The 18659-nt window shown below is 42.0% G+C and overlaps 1 protein-coding gene across 1 annotated transcript in view; it reads right to left on the reverse strand.

Annotated features, from left to right (window-relative positions):
- LOC124282685 (cGMP-inhibited 3',5'-cyclic phosphodiesterase A-like) overlaps positions 1 to 18659 on the reverse strand; it is a 186795-nt gene that overhangs the window by 3242 nt on the left and 164894 nt on the right. The window contains 9 exon segments of the mRNA XM_046718713.1: positions 340 to 4354; positions 5088 to 5251; positions 5853 to 6105; positions 7888 to 8049; positions 8857 to 9060; positions 10734 to 10921; positions 12188 to 12316; positions 14475 to 14541; positions 14543 to 14587. Coding sequence (XP_046574669.1) covers positions 4214 to 4354; positions 5088 to 5251; positions 5853 to 6105; positions 7888 to 8049; positions 8857 to 9060; positions 10734 to 10921; positions 12188 to 12316; positions 14475 to 14541; positions 14543 to 14587 — 1353 coding nt within the window. The 3' untranslated portion in view covers positions 340 to 4213.

Below are 18659 nucleotides of genomic sequence, written 5' to 3' on the forward strand. Positions count from 1 at the left end.
TCAGTTAGATTGCACCACACAGGTGTGATACCTCAGTCAGATTGCACCACACAGGTGTGATATATCAGTCAGATTGCACCACACAGGTGTGATACCTCAGTCAGATTGCACCACACAGGTGTGATAACTTCAGTCAGATTGCACCACACAGGTGTGATACCTCAGTCAGATTGCACCACACAGGTGTGATACCTCAGTCAGATTGCACCACACAGGTGTGATACCTCAGTCAGATTGCACCACACAGGTGTGATACATCAGTCAGATTGCACCACACAGGTGTGATATATCAGTCAGATTGCACCACACAGGTGTGATAGTCAGATTCAGGTGTGATACCTCAGTCAGATTGCACCACACAGGTGTGATACCTCAGTCAGATTGCACCACACAGGTGTGATATATCAGTCAGATTGCACCACACAGGTGTGATATATCAGTCAGATTGCACCACACAGGTGTGATACCTCAGTCAGATTGCACCACACAGGTGTGATACCTCAGTCAGATTGCACCACACAGGTGTGATACCTCAGTCAGATTGCACCACACAGGTGTGATACCTCAGTCAGATTGCACCACACAGGTGTGATACCTCAGTCAGATTGCACCACACAGGTGTGATACATCAGTCAGATTGCACCACACAGGTGTGATATATCAGTCAGATTGCACCACACAGGTGTGATATATCAGTTTCCTTGCACCACCCAGGTGTGTTATTTAAGTGACCTCTAAAACAGGTGTGATGACAGTCAACTGACCTCGACTACTGATAGCACACCAACTGGGCATATTGTAACAGAATCATATCAACATTAAAATTACTTTTACCCCAACCAAATAACACTTTTCAAACTGCAAAATTGGTAACCAAAATTTCATTATGACCTGAACTATCCCGAACCAATCTGCAAGTAAGCGGAAGAGTCAACATCTCAACAGCATGTCTTTGAGGCGAGGGGAGAACACCTTTCCATGTTCTTGGTAAGTTCCACAGCATCATCAGTGTACAGGTATTTATTAGAATATGGTACTGAGGTATTGCATTATCATGGCAAGACCATGAATACCAGAGACAGAAACTCACCCAATACCTTCACATGTTCATCACATTTCATTCACACCATTATATATAGACAGATAGATATATAATAGGTATATATATGTATTTATCTACATCCATCATCAACAACTGCATTTTGAATGCATTACCACTTGAAACTTTCAAATGTTCTCAGACACTGAAACCATTCCATTTCAACATGTAACTTGACAAACCTAAAAAGAAATGGCTGTATTTACCTTTAGACAGTGGGTGACACAGTATGGGCCCTACTTTTTAATATTTTAAGGGGTTCTTAGTTCAATGAACACTTCATAAATTAATGAGTATAAGTCTGGAACAAAATATTTCTTTCACAAATATCCCATGCTCCAACATCAGAATACCAAAGGTCACTCCCCATTGGCTGAAATGGCACAGCAAGTCCTGATACACGTATTATAACCAGTACTCTGCCTATTGGTGGCTGTCCTAGTGGTGACTGTGGTGTACAAAGGGGAGACGACTGTTGGTTATGCTATGTACAATATACAAGAATATTAAAGTAATTATGCTATTGTTTTCTCTAACCTAAACCACCTCCGTCCTCATAGGTCCTGTCTTACATATCAACAGTATAAGATGTTCGTTTTGACGAGGGTTTAAGTTGCTGCACACATTGACCGAACAGTGAACATCATCCAGGAACTGAACCCAAGTAAACACTTTAACCACTAAGCCACCCTGTGAGGGTATCAGTTTAGAGGTAGTTTCCCACTGACATAGGTGTTCCAAGTTTGTTCAATAATATTTAATGATGGACACAAACCAGTCAGATTATACACCACTGTCAGCCAATGATCAACAGAGTCACCACAGACTCAAACCCAGAGATATGCCAGAAAAAGCTGGAACCCTGTCCACAGAACCACTCATCCTTACAATTAAGCAGTACATTAAAGTTTGTGATCACAACAGCACTGACTCTGGGAATTTGTTTTGTCATACAAGCAGGAACCCGTTGCTGAATGTTGCGAGGTGAGGTGAAATGGAGTTGAACAGCCGTTCACGTCGCTGCGAGAGCACATCATCAGGTGGTTAAGGTTAGCATGAGGATACCATGGTTTCAGTTGATGATGGTGGCAAGGGAGACAACTACCTGGTGCCTACACTGTTCATTACAAAAATAGAGCAAGTTTTATTCCGATCACTCTTGGCCAATGAGACAATATTAGTATCACAGCAAGGACTTCACATGATCATCAAGGCTTATAATCCTAGAAATTTTGATAACAATAAAAAAAGAAAGATGTTTAAACTATAGCCATAAACTTTTTCTAGTAGCATTTGTTTCACAGTTTATATGGATGTCAACATCTCAGTATGCCCTGTTGTATAGAGAAGTATCATTTCTTATACATGGAATACAGACACTGACATCAATATACCCACTGGATTATCACCACCGACTAAGGACCTAATTTCTGTAGAAAATATACTGAATATACTGAAGTCTTAAAAAATGGTATCAATGCCTCCCATTTTGAAAATATATCTAAATCTGAAAAAAACTTCTAAATAATAAGCCTTGAGTGCAAGAACATAAACAAAACCCTTCAAACCAATATACTGGACAACTTAGCTTCATTTTAATAACTTTCAAAACAAAACAGTTCTGTTTAACCATTCTCCAAAGTTATGATAATGAATAACATTTAAGACATGAAACATCAAATCAGTCATACCCTGTTTTAAAAGTGTGTACTCTGTGATAAAGTATTATTCAATACGTTTTAAACCTTTATTTGGTATTTCTCAACATGGATATGAAATCTTAACAGTCAAAACTTGAATATGATCAGAGTTGGTGGACTGGGTTGCCTCCCCTTGATCAGACTGGACAAGGATTTGAACTCCGACTTGAATAGGTTTTAGTTTTGATCTTAATCTGTTGGGTCATTATTTTTTATTCTACACATCATCTGAGAGAGGATAGTTAAGAAGATTTTAATGATTTATTAACAATTGACTTCTATTTTATTGATTTACATCCCTAATTTGCAAGCAATATGATGAAATTGATGGTAATTTTGTGGCACAATGGATTGAGAAGCATGAGATCAAGGGGAGGTAACTCATCTATCACAGTAGCAAATAACTCAACAAGGGGGAACAACTCTGCTAGGCTAGTTCTGATGACTCACAGACTTCATACCAGCAAGGACAACAAGACACCAAGCCTGACAGATCCAAAATAAATATACCATTTGTTAAAAATTCATCATAAATCTTTTTCCATATATAAATAAAAACGTGCACAAGGAAACGCTGAGTATTCCAAGTGTTTGTTTAACAGGAGTTAGACGAATATGTACACAACACTTTAGAAGAAATACAAACAATATATACACAGAACAGTCATCTCATCCTCGGAAATACAGGGACAATGTGTACATACTTATTCCGATACACCAAATCTTGGGATCTAGCACCTCTATAGTCAATTCAAATGATTTCCAGTCAGTTTCTCCTAGTCAAGCAGCAAAGATGGGGCTGAATCAGCATCAGTGCAGGTTGAGTAGCGTGGCGTTGGGAGGAGCTACACGGGCATGGTTAGGTAGTTGAAAAATGGGTGTTGGCATTATTCCAAAAATACTTTCACTTGAAAGTCGTCAGATGAGTTGAGCAGCATCAGTATGGGGATCCCAACATGCCAAATTTGGTTTGAGGTAAGAATGGCGAAATCTCAGTCACATGATCCATCACATGATCTGTCACATGATCAAGCATGACTACACATTGGGTTCAAATTGTACAGAGATAAAATTCCTGGATTCCACAGGCTGTAGACATGCCTGATCTGTCTCCATGACAACAGACACTTTCTCCCTTCTGTGTCTTGGAGTCCACTATTGTAAAGAGGGGTGTTCAGCATTTTTTCCTGAAATGGGACAATCCTGTATTTCAAGTCAACATTTTTACATTCCCGTTCACTGAACCTCATGTTCAGTCCAAATACCCATACTATCATAATGGACTATCCCATCCATTGTCTGTGGCAAGTCTATTACTGCTCCAAGGTAGTACAAGATGCCATTCATCAGTCCTTTGCCTTCAAAGAAGTGACAGTCGATACTGTTAGCATTCCTCGAAGCTGAATGAATGCTGTCAAGTTTTATCTGAACTCTGCTTAGTTTCATCGAACGTCTTTCCTGTCTGAGGGAGGGTGGCAGTAGGGGGAGGCGACTCCGACTCCTCTTTGATTGATTCCATCTCCTTGATTTCAGACTTCTCGTTAAGCATATCAGGCTGAAAAGAAAAGGCAGGAAATGTTATATACGCACAAAGAACACAGTCATCAGGAGATGACATGTCCCTCTGGTATGGTGCAATTCAGGAATGGAGTTTAGCTTGGTTCATTGAAACTGCCTCATGTTCAGCTAAAACACATAATGCTGTTCTGTATTTTTCAATATTCTTTAAGTGTTTGGAGGTTCTGCTATAGAAATCCCTTCCCTAATTTTAAGTGAAGTCCAAGTTTTCATCATGAAAAAATAAATACTCAAGAGAAACCAGTTCGCTACTGAAGCACCTTGTACAACAAGACTGGGATGCAAATGGCCTATTCTACCCTCACCTTGGTAACTTACTGAGTTTGGTTTTATGCCACTTTTAGCAATATTCCAGCAATATCACGGCAGAGGCACAAGAAATGGGCTTCACACATTATACCCATGTGGGGATCGAACCCGGACCTTCGGCGTGACGAGCAAACGCTTTAACCATTAGGCTATTTCCCCCTTCCCTTGAAAAGACTGACTGACTGAGTTTTGGTTTTATGCCACTTTTAGCAATATTCCAGCAACATCACGGCAGGGGACACCAGAAATGGGCTTCACACATTGTACCCATGTGGGGATTCGAACCCGGACCTTCGGCGTGACGAGCAAACGCTTTAACCATTAGGCTATTTCCCCCTCCCCTTGAAAAGAGGAACAAGGTGTGAGGAACTATATTTCACCGGTCTGGGTTCTGGACTGACCTGCATTGAAGTCTGATTGATGTCCACCTCATTGGCCATCCTCTCGGCCTCCTCCTCCCTCAGTTTTATCATCCAGTAGTCATAGTTGTCCTTCATGTTCTTAGTGAAGATGCAGTTGACTTTACGTGTCTTCTTCCTCTTGGCTGGAACTACCAACCCTCCACCTGCAACACAAAGCCTTGTGTAAGCCCGACACACCACAACTCTCTGCTGACACAACACCTTGAGTTAGTCTTGACACAAAACGCTTTGAACTGCTGTATATCATAGAATATAAGCATAAGCTAACATTTCCACGTGAGGAACAAACTACCTGGTAAAACAAATTTTGAACATGAAAAAAGTTTGCATTTTTTAAAAAGCCCATGGATTCCATCTCAATATAACACAAGTACCTGTTAAATCTTGAAAGATCCTATATTTGGTTCTTATTTCTAAACTCACACCCATCCATCTTCCAATTATATCATGACATCTTGTAAATAATCTGGACCAGACAATCCAGTGATTGATATGATCATGAGCAATTCACTAAGTCGCTTAGGATAAGACTGAATCAACAATGTCCGCTTCTTATGACCTGCCTGTGTTACTGGGACCGCTTCTTATGACCTGCCTGTGTTACTGGGACCGCTTCTTTCTTATGACCTGCCTGTGTTACTGGGACCGCTTCTTATGACCTGCCTGTGTTACTGGGACCAGTTCTAACCCATAATCCCCATCACAGACTAAGCATGGAGTTCTGTATACGTCTTTCCAACTCACCTGACTCCTGGTCGGTCTCTGTCTCATCCTCTGTATCTTTACAGGTGCTCTCTCCCTTGTCGGTGTCCGACAGGCTCTCTCCATCGCTATCCTCCTCCACCCATGTGCCTGGCAGCAGTCCCCCCATCACCATGGCGTTGCACAGTGGCGCCACCAAGTGGTTGATGAAGGTCTCCTGCAGCTTGGCTAGTTGGGGGTTTGTCCTGTCCATGTACGGGGAGATCGGCATCCCGAGCTTTGCTTCTTCATCTCCCTATAGTCACAACAATGTTTATTATTGCCATATGACTGTCAACTACTGTTCAAAATTTTGTTAACTTAAATTTCTTCAAATACATGGTAGGTCGCTGAAGATATCACTTCCAGACACAAAGAGACCGCCTCCGTGGTGTAGTGGTTAGAGTGTCCGCCCGGAGAGTGGAAGGTCGCGGGTTCGATCCCCGACCGCGTCATACCAAAAGAAGTTAAAATATGGTACTTGTTGGTCCCTGCCTGGCGCTCGGCATTAATGGGTACATCAAGGACTGGTCGGCTCGGAGTCAGTATAATGTGTCTGAGTGGGGTATTCATGCTTCACTGCGGCATGGTATCTCAGTGGGCTAGCACTATAAAACCAGTTTAAGCCTGGGCTAGTACAAGCAGCCGCACATACACATACACATGCATGCACGTCGTCATATGAGCGAAATATTCTCAAGCACGACGTAAAACCCAATTTCACCTCACCTCACCTCACCTCACCCAGACACAAAGAAGGGGAAAGAAGATCAATATAAATATCTTACTCAAATCTACAAGTTTATGCCAGTGATACCACTACATATGAACCCATTCTGAAACAAAGCTGAATCTGCCCTTGCATGCTACGGTGACATTGTGAGTAAAGCCTAGTCATGGTTATCTCCCTTGAACCATGTCGATCTATAGTAAGCAATCAATCTGTTTAATTTAGCAACGTGCATGCACCCCCATCCCCTCTGTTTTGCCCCCTGATGGCTTCTTGTAATGTAAACATACTGTCAGTCTAACCAAACTAAATCTAGTAAACTGAGATACGTGGCAGTTAAATTACAGGAAATTGAATCACTCCAGTCCTTAAAATGAATGGATTTTCTTATTGCCACCATGTCAAAACATACCATGGCACTATGTGCTCAAGTCATACAAGACCACCATATATTAAAACAGAAGACAAATATGTTTTTATTGCAAGCATAGGTATTGTGTATGCACTGACGATGTTTTTCATTCAGGGTCACTATATAGACGGGGTATACAAAGTAGCATCGAATCTGAAGGTTTATATAGTGGGGGTCACCCATGGGGACACTTTACATGTGGCGATATATGATACATTGATTGAAAGCTGACCAGTCCTGGTTTATACCCAAGGCATGTGATATTGAGGTGAGGTGAGGTGAAATGGGGTTTAACATCGCACTTGAGAATATTTCTCTCATATGATGATGTGGCGTGTGTATGTGCGGCTGCTTGTACTAGCCCAGACTTAAGCCGATCATATAGTGCCAGCTCACTGAGATACCATGCCACAGTGAAGCATGAATACCCCACTCTGACACATTATACTGACTCCGAGCCGACCAGTCCTTGTTGTACCCATTAATGCCGAGACCCAGACAGAGACCAACAAGTACCATATTTTAACTTCTTTTGGTATGATGCAGCTGGGCATTGAACCCACAACCTTCTACTCTCCGGACGGACGCTGTAACCATTACACCACGGAGGCGTTTTAGCGTTATTAAGTGCCATCTTTGAACATCTGTTGGTATGCCTTGGAACTGAACTATTGAACCACAGACCTTCCCCTTTCCAGGCCCAGACTCTATCCACTACCCTAATGTGGCAGTCCCTTGGCTACATGGCTAGAAATGCAAGCACAGCTATTCAGGGCCCCGTTCCTCAAAGCGATCGTAGCGCTAAGGTGATCGTAACTCCCATACTTTAACATAGACTTACGACAGTCGTAGCGCTACGATCGCTTTGAGGAACGGGGCCCAGGACGTTCACCCACCTGTTCATAGAACTCTTCAGCTATACTCATCGTCCACCTCATGTGGAGGTCCCTCTTCTTGGCTGGACCATTGATGTCGGCCAGCTTGATGACCATCTGCATCACCAACAGCCGGTCAGTCTCCTGAGTCCAATCAATGCCACTTGCATCCTCGTCATTAACCTGCAACAGAGGTCAGCACAGTTTCAGGACAAACAACTGACCACTGTAAGTGCAAGTCACATCAAAGACCACATAATAGAGGGACATCCCTAGAGCCAATGCGCAAAACCATCAGTGGTACGGCCTGTACTGTGCAGCCTATCCGAAGCTGGCGAAAATCTTGTTCACTCACTTCAGTCATTGATTTCACGTATTTTGCAAACGTAAGAATTAAACTTGTTAATTTATGCTCATATATACTAATATTCTCAACAGTGCATATTATTATTATTATATGGTCTCTGGTCATATGAAGTCTAAGTTTACGACTATTTTCCTTTAACTATCCTTTATCATGTAATAGACAGGCACACAGACATTTCAAATTTCTTGGCTGGCAAAAGTATTGTTATCTCCTGTTAAGATTCACGAAGATTTGTTACAATGTCTGTACGAGAACTCAGATATCTTTAATGTCTCCAGTTTAAAATTTATTTTAATTTTTATTTATAATAAAAATGATTTTTTAAACTGTGAAATGGCACCTGCCATGAATGGCATGGGTGCATGGTACGATTTGTTTCTAATGTGATTGTTAACCTTTTAGCATATCACTTGGCCGGTATTCTCCCCAGGGAGTTGAGCATGAAACATTGAGCACACACTGATTCACTGACTGGAGTAACAATTTAGCATAATTTAAGCCTGTATTTAGTTGTGGACTTATCGTATTACAAAACAACCTATCAATATCATGGAAAGTAGCCAGTTGTCAATGACGCCACGGGCTGCCCTTTCCTTGAGCTAATGCTGGATCACATTCACTACCTTGGTGTTGAACTCTGCGAGTATCTCGAAGTGGCGTTTGAGATCGGTTGCCAGGATGGCCTCTATCACCAGGAAGCGGAAGCGCTTGAACTCGGCAGCATCCAGTCCAGACAGGAAGTGGTTCTGTGGTTTTGTCAGAATTAACCTCCACGCTGATGCTGCGTGATGGTTCTCTAACACAGAGCGGTCATTGTACAGTACAGCCTGGGGACACAAACAGTGAGTCAGTGAGTGGACGAACAGTCATTGTACAGTACAGCCTGGGGACACAAACAGTGAGTGAGTGAGTGGACGAACAGTCATTGTACAGAACAGCCTGGGGATACAAACAGTGAGTGAGTGAGTGGACGAACAGTCATTGTACAGTACAGCCTGGGGATACAAACAGTGAGTGAGTGAGTGGACGAACAGTCATTGTACAGTACAGCCTGGGGACACAAACAGAGAGTGAGTGAGTGGACCAACAGTCATTGTACAGTACAGCCTGGGGACACAAACAGTGAGTGAGAGTGGACGAACAGTCATTGTACAGTACAGCCTGGGGACACAAACAGAGAGTGAGTGAGTGGACCAACAGTCATTGTACAGTACAGCCTGGGGACACAAACAGTGAGTGAGTGAGTGGACGAACAGTCATTGTACAGTACAGCCTGGGGATACAAACAGTGAGTGAGTGAGTGGACGAACAGTCATTGTACAGTACAGCCTGGGGATACAAACAGTGAGTGAGTGAGTGGACGAACAGTCATTGTACAGTACAGCCTGGGGACACAAACAGAGAGTGAGTGAGTGGACAAACAGTCATTGTACAGTACAGCCTGGGGACACAAACAGTGAGTGAGTGAGTGGACGAACAGTCATTGTACAGTACAGCCTGGGGACACAAACAGTGAGTGAGTGAGTGGACGAACAGTCATTGTACAGTACAGCCTGGGGACACAAACAGTGAGTCAGTGAGTGGACGAACAGTCATTGTACAGTACAGCCTGGGGACACAAACAGTGAGTGAGTGAGTGGATGAACAGTCATTGTACAGTACAGCCTGGGGACACAAACAGTGAGTGAGTGAGTGAGTGGACGAACAGTCATTGTACAGTACAGTACATTTTTGAGAAAGAAATATGTGAGAGAGTGGGCAGGTGATAGTGAGTGATCGGGTTTGGGTGATGAATGAGTGAGTGAGAGTGTGTGTGTGTGCGAGTGAGTGAGTGAGTGATGGGGTTTGGGTGATGAGTAGGTTTGAGTGAGTGAGCAAATGGGTTTTTGTGAATTGGTTTGTAAGTCTGTGAGTGAGTTAAAGTGAGTGAGTGAGTGAGTGAGAGTTTAGGTTAACATTGTTTTGACATATTTTACGGTTATGTCTCAGTTTCAGCTAAATGAATGTCAAGAATGCCAAGGCCATACAGGTTTCAGTCAGAGATATGGTGCTGAGTGAGTGAGTGAGTTTAGTTATACACAGCACTCAGCAATATTCCAGCTATATGGCAGCGGTCTGTAAATAATCAAGTCTGGACCAGACAATCCAGTGATCAACAGCATGAGCATTGATCTGCGCAAATTGGGAACCGATGACATGTGTCAACCAAGTCAGCGAGCCTGACCACCCGATCCTGTCAGTCGCCTCTTACGACAAGCATGGGTTACTGAAGGTTCATTCTAACCTGGACCTTCACGGGTGGATATGGTGCTGATGAACTTGGAAACATAACTGTAGTGAACCAGGATTCATTCCTTCAATCACAGGATTCTGCTGTACCCAAGGGGAACAACTCTGTACCTTTGATGACAGAGAGTCCCTCTGGAAGATCAAGGCCACTAAAACGCCCAGCTTACTGTTCCCCTCAACACTTACATCAACCTATATCTATTAGCCATACCTGTGGTGCATTTGTGGCTACAAGGAAAGCGTTAGTGCGTCCGGGGTGATCATAGTCGTGCATGGCGGCGGCAGTGTACATGGCCATCAGCTCCAGAGCCGGGAAGTTTCCACCCATTATGCCATAACTGTCTTCAGCAGCAAAACTCTGCCGATGAATAATACCAGTGCGATCACAGTTGTCGGATTCTGAAACAGAACGGGGTTATGTTTTACCGGGTCCTTTGACCATGTGATTCATCTACAGTGTTAGAAATTATAGAGTTCCCAGAATCTGTGAGAATTTATCCAGAATATTTGGATATATGAACTGTTTTCGAATTACTTAGATCTGATAATCACAAATTTGAGAAATGTTGAATCAAATTCAATTTGAAAAGATTTTTTTGTCTCTCTTTTCTCATCACAAATGAAAACAAAGTAGTTTGAAAAATATGAAAGGAAAAACCTGCTCATAAAAATATATTATGTTATTCTTTTCAATTTCATTTAACAGAAAATATCATTTTAAACATGACTTTCCTCATTTGTAACATAAAGAAACATTAAGAAGGACTCCATGATTTTTATATCTAATCTAGGACACTGCATATATATTCATTACAACTGGAACAAGACTACAGAAAATATTTGTCAGCATTATTTTCTACAGACTACTGAATACAAGATAGAAAGAATTAGTTTGAGGTGCCATTTGCAGTTAGTGAGTGAGTGAGTGAGTGAATGTTCCAGGTATATGAAGGAGGCTGGATCAGAATCAAGCCTGAACCAGTGAGTGAGTGAGTTTAGTTTTACGCCGCTTTTACAAATATTCCAGCACTATCACCACGGGGACACCAGAAATGGGCTCCACACATTGTGCTCATGTGGGGCAGACGCCATTTTGTTTACATGTCATATAGTCAGTAGCGATCTTCAAAATAAAATAAAATGATATTTTGTACATTTAACATGGTGGTAAGATAAATACGTTGTATGCTTCTCCCTCGGGTAATACGGTCTGATGTACGCCTTTTTGTAGCAGTGTCATCCTTCGCCTACCGGCATGGGTGACACTGCTACAAAGAGGCATACATCAGACCATATTACCCTCGAGAGAAGCATACAACTTATAATTTTACAAGATACATATACATATCTGTCCACACAACATGAATACAAAGCAGATTGATTTCTTTCAACGACACATTCTAGGTACTCTTATAGGACTGACTGACTGAGTTTGGTTTTACCCCGCTTTTAGCAATATTCCAGCAATATCACGGCGGGGGACACCAGAAATGGGCTTCACTCATTGTACCCATGTGGACTGTTATAGGAACACTACCTAACACGTCATATGTTATCCTAAACAGGATTATAGAGGGGAACATGGAGAAATGTTAAGAAGGAAAAGAAAATGGCCGCTACAGGTAGCACTACTGACTAAGCAGACGGCCATGCTTACAATGATACCTGACTCACTTGATGACCCGTGGCGAGACAGAATATCTCCTGTTGTCACCTGCGTGAAGCCCGGAATGGGCTGAGTCGTCAGATAGTACACCCCGTGCAACACGTCCGTCGCGTGAACACGATTGTGATCTGAAATATAACATGTCATAGTAACAATGTAAATATTACGTTGTTGATTGTGATGGTCATTGTGTTGATCATAGTCAACATCATCATCATCACATGATCAAAACAATCAACCCAATCATAATTAACTGCATACGCACCATCACCAAAAACGCAGCCATTATCACAAATATTAACAACACAATCATCACAATCAATGAGACAATCAATCAACACAATTATAAATACTATTGCCCACACAATCTCATGTATACGTCAGATCAAAGTTATTAAGATGAAACACTTTAAATGACACATAAAACAATCCTCAATTGCACTGCGTCAAGACAATATCGCACAAGTTATCCTAAATAAACTAATTACAAATCAGTAGGAGGTAGATCAAAACTGCATCATTATGTTCTTACATATAATGTACACACATCCATATAAAGCATGGTATCTATCTCTCACTCACTTACCCAAACCAGTCCCCAACCCCCCACAATTAGCCCTGTGTCTCTAGCCATGCCCCTCCCTCCTAACCCCCTTCTTCATGCAAACCAGCACATGCACCCACCCATGCATACATGCAAACACACACAAACCGCCCACTCACTCGCTCACTCACCAACCCACCTAAAACCCATCCACCCACTCACTCACTTATGCATGCACACACAAACCCCCACTCACTCCACCCATGCATGCATGCACATACACACACAAACCCACCCCTGGCCACTCACCCACCAACCCACCTCCACTCACTTATGCATGCACAAACCCCCACTCACACCCACCCACCCATGCACGACACACACACACACACAAACTCGGCCACTCACCAACCCACCTTAAACCCATCCACCCACTCACGAACCCACCCATGCATGCATTCACACACACACACAAACCCACCCACTCGGCTCACTCACCAACCCACCTAAACCCATCCACCCACTCACTAACCCACCCATGCATGCATTCACACACACACAAACCCACCCACTCGGCTCACTCACCAACCCACCTAAAACCCATCCACCCACTCACTAACCCACCCATGCACGCATCACACACACACAAACCCACCCGCTCACCCACCCATGCATGCACACCTACACACACAAACCCACCCACTCGCTCACTCACCAACCCACCTAAACCCCAGCTATCCACACACAAACCGACCCACTCATGCATGTTCACACAAACCCACCTGAACCAACCCACCCACCCACGCCTGTACACATGAACCGACCCACCCCCCACGCACACACACTCCCCACAAGGAACAAGAACTACCCTGCTGTACATCTCTCCATGTGTGTCCCCTACTAAGGTGGAGGAGCACCTGTAGCTTGTCCTCCAGCTATTCCCGACACCCACCACAGACAGATCTGACAGTAATTCAGGGACACAGCTCATCTTGCCTATTACCTTACATATAGCCCTGCTAACTACATAAGAAATGTGTCAACACCACTTCACCTACATTCGATATGTATATATAACTTCACTGTCGCCATGATTATACCGATGGTGGGGGCGGAGGGTTTTTCTAACACGACTGCTGACATCTTCTTACCCTTTCCCATTATATTTCTGGATGACTAATGACTACTGTCACGAAATTCACATTTTCCTTTCATGATGCTCATATAACGTGTCATGCAAGTCAATGACCTATTCATCATGTCTACCCACAGATTAATGAATGACTTTTATTGTCGAGTCAGCATCTTCACAGTATCATGGTAAATACAACAAAACAACTTTTAACATGGATCTTCAAGGTCTTAACACTGTTTCCAGCCCACATTTTGACGTCTAAGCTAATGTCCAGTTTAAAATTTATGACTTACTTCAATAAATTTCGCTTTTATAACAGTATGAAAAGTCCCAAGCACGCACACTGTTTAAATTCCACATTTACATAAAAGAGAGCATTCTAGTTTCCATGCTTAGAACTCAGAAACAGAAATATAATGACAAAAACTATTTCCATGGTTACTCAATCCAAGGAATCACTTGCAATATGTGTATTATGGCAGACCTACAAATGTTTAATATCAGTTTTAAATAAGCAAAACCAAGGAATCAAAGAAAAATATAGTTAAATTAATAAGAACATATATGCAACATAATTGTATAGGGATTATTAAGAGCGTATACTTACATGGTTTTATTCTATATCCCAGCTCCAGATCGTGGAAATAACTTATAAACTCAGGTAGAGGTATCCGGGAATGTTTCAAATAGACCCACTTCCATAAATAATTTATATGCAACCTGAAACAAATAAAATAGTTCCTGAAACATTGAACATTTTGACATTTGCTGTTTCATAATTCATATTTCAACATATCACCATTGGAGTGAGTGAGTGAGTTTAGTTTTCTAGCAATATTCCAGCAATATCATGGAGGGGGACACCAGAAATGGGCTTCACACATTGCATGATAATGTGGGGAATCGAACCCGGGTCTTCAGCATGACAAGCGAACACTTTAACCACTTGGCTACCCTACCACAGAATAATTGTCAAAGCAAAAATATGTAAAAGAACAAGTTCAATTTGCTGTGAACATTTCTTTCCACATCATTGTTCCATTTCCCTATTTATAGCACACTTAGAAAAACCAACAGCATTTATATTCCAGAAATTGTTAAAAAAATATCAATTGAACACAATCACCTCAAACATATTGACTTCATATCAATATCATTAATAACCAACACAGTGTAATAACCCCAGCAAGATATCAACAGGCACCCATACCACAGGCCTAGTAATCATTTATCAACTTAAGCCCATCGACGACAACGACAACGTATCTGCCTGTGAGATGCAAGGAGCTCGGATAACCTCAAGGGACAACAACTTCTTCATGAAGCTATAAGACACAAAAGAGTTCAAAATTAATTCCCCTTTCATCAAGCCCTGCTACCAGTACCCTTCCTGTCAACTTGTTCAAAGCAAAATAGGACGTATTTCCCGAGGGGGCGGACCATGTTAGGGGAAATACGAGTCAGGGGAGATAATCAGTAGTCACTCCGAAGATGTATGGCATGTGGAGAACATGTTCCTGGGATCTAGATGCTTTCCCAGTTCAGACCTGCCCTAATGTCCCTCTCGCACAGTTCTTCAAATAATGACATTAGCTGGCCATTATCCACCTCCAGCCCACCAACCATCTTTCAGTATTGTGTAGGTCAGGCTGCTGACAAAGTCTGTCTGATAGCAGCTTGGATACTTCTCTCGTACATTTTAATCTTTAAAGTCCCATGTTAATGACTAATTATTTAAATATTGACAACAGACACACCACTACAGTTGATTGAGTGATTAGTTTACTGGAAAGTAATGAGAACCCATCTGTCATCTGAATCCCAACAGACTGGCATTTCCGATGTTAAGGATCACATCTTAGCAGCCTGTGATGTTATGGACCATGTCTCAGTTGCCTGTGATCTTAAGGGCCTTATCTTAGTACACTATTATGAGCCATTGAAGACTATGATGTTGTAGATCATAGCATAGCAAACTGTGATGTTATGGACCAAAGTTGAAGTTAAATGTGAACATATCTTAGCAGACTGTGATGTTATAGACCATAGCATACTATGGCATTAGGAACCACATCTTAGCAGACTGTGATGTTATGGACCATATCTTAGCATAACTGTGATGTTATGTACCATATCTTAGCAGGCTGTAATGTTATGGACCCTATCTTAGCAGACTGTGATGTTATGGACCATATCTTAGCATGACTGTGATGTTATGGACCATATCTTAGCAGACTGTGATGTTATGGACCATATCTTAGCAGACTGTGATGTTATGGACCCTATCTTAGCAGGCTGTGATGTTATGGACCATATCTTAGCATAACTGTGATGTTATGTACCATATCTTAGCAGACTGTGATGTTATGGACCATATCTTAGCAGACTGTGATGTTATGGACCCTATCTTAGCTGACTGTGATTTTATGGACCACATATTAGCAGGCTGTGATGTTATGGACCATATCTTAGCAGACTGTGATGTTATGGACCCTATCTTAGCAGACTGTGATGTTATGGACCATATCTTAGCAGACTGTGATGTTATGGACTATATCATAGCTGACTATAATGTTATGGACAAGGTCTATATTTCTCACCCATGAATAAAGACAGCAGCATTGTAGTGTAGTCTGCATTCTTAACCAACAAATCAAGACAAAGCAAGCAGGAAATCAGCAAGACAACAACAGCTCTGACTGGACCTCAAAACAACAACATGTCCTCTAACCTTCATTACTCCAAACTTGCTACTACAGCACAAAGTAGCCATCTGTATTCATGGCTGATAGAAGAGCATGGCGTATCCAGAACTAGCGAAGTATTGACTAAGGATAAAACTGTACACTAACAAACCTGGAGCAGGTGACCCAGCTGCTGACTTTCACCAACCATTGTCAACACAACTCCAAAACTAAACACCATAGTAAACTCCCATCAATAGTGATTGGGCCCCCTCATATGTGAATACCATCTAATTATTCAGTCTGAATCGCCTGTGCTCACCCTGTCTCCTGAACACAACTAAACACAAATCTCAAAAGCACATGTCAGAATTCACCCAACAAAGGCAGGCAGTCTGAGCCACAGACACACATGTACAGAATACATGCCTTGGTTATAAAAGGGTGTGATTTGAAGTTAAATGAAAAACATACTGAAAAAGTACAATATAAAGAAAAATTTCATTCTAGCTCATTATATCTTTACTGTTTAAATTATAGTTTCTTGATTTTTTTTTCATTTTGCATACGATACTGGTGATTCTTGATTACCATCTAAACAGATCCATGTATCCAGCCGGTCAGAAGGGGATTGGCAACCTCGCTGTATTGTTGACGATGGTATATATCTACCTCTAAGTCCACACTCACATCATCTCACCAAAATACTTATGTGTAATGTATTTACAAAACAGATCGGTCTTTGTATGAATGGTGCAGAGACAGGCACTCACAGACACAGAAACATAATAGAATCTGAAGTGACTGATGTTACATGTACCAGAGAGAGACATCACATCTTCTACCCGGGTGAGGAACTGAACCAGTTCGGGCAAGTGACTGCTGTAACCACTCACCTATCCCACTAGCAATTATAAGCATAGGAACCAGGCTAATACTCAGTCCCTGAAAATCAAGAACTTTTCTCAAACCAGCAACTTCATTCAAATTTAAATGGAGATCCAGGGGGATTAAGAACCTGCGGAAAATCTAGACTTGCTTCATAGATGTCTAATGGGGCTGAGTGGAATTGGAAAGAACATGGTTCAGGGGCTGTGTGACAGACACAGTTATTCTTCAAAAGTGCCACTGCTGAATTTGACTGATGAAACTTATCAAGGCAAGTAATTACTGATGCTGTGCTATGGAATGCTTTTCTAGTGGACCCGTGAAGATCCAGGTTAGAATTGGTCTTCAGTAAGAGCCGACTAACAGGATCAGGTGGTCAGGCTTGCTGACTTGGTCGACACATGCAATCGTATCCCAATTGTGTAGAACGATGCTCATGATGTTGATCACTGGATTGTCTGGTCCAGACTGAATTATTCATAAACTGATGTCATATAGCTGGAATATTGCTGAGTGTGGTATTAACAACCAACCAACCAACCAACTTTTCTAGTGATCATGGACCAATATAATCAATTGTCATCTGTATGTAAACAATAAAGTATTGGGAAAATTCACAAATAGTTGTGCCCCCATTCTATACCCCGAAGTCATGACATCACTGACGATTAGAGCGTATATTATGACAAGGTAATGCTGTGGGCTATGCAGATCACTTGAACATCACGCAAAACACAAAATGACAAATCATCCAGCGGAAACAATTATTGTCGGAGTTGGCCGAAGTTCCAAAACTAACTTGAGGGATTACAGAAAACATTCCCAAACAAGCCACTTTGGCTGAAAATCCACCCATCACTGACACAAATCACAGACGAGGAGCAGGCCTTATTTTTTTTAAATGAGCAATTTTCAAATGCCTGGCATTCCAGATGAACATCAGTGGCGTGACTGAGGCCATCTCTCAGGATGAATGTAGAGGTGGCGACAGACTGATCAGACTAGAGCTGGGATCTCTCAGATTGATGGCCGGATTTACCAGGAAAATATCCTCTGTGACAATCAGCTCTCAAGTCCATATTTAGACCATTGGCTTGTGCATGTACAACTGTTTGGTTGTCTTCTCTAGCTTCCATCAAGGCAGTCATATTTATACTGGGTGGAGGGACAGTTGCCCGACTTGGATGCCAGTAGTTCACTTGAATATGGTGTTTTGCACT

The sequence above is a fragment of the Haliotis rubra genome, unplaced genomic scaffold (genome assembly GCF_003918875.1).
Source record: "Haliotis rubra isolate DU_JTF1 unplaced genomic scaffold, ASM391887v1 Scf109, whole genome shotgun sequence".
In the NCBI taxonomy this organism is placed as follows: Eukaryota; Metazoa; Mollusca; class Gastropoda; order Lepetellida; family Haliotidae; genus Haliotis; species Haliotis rubra.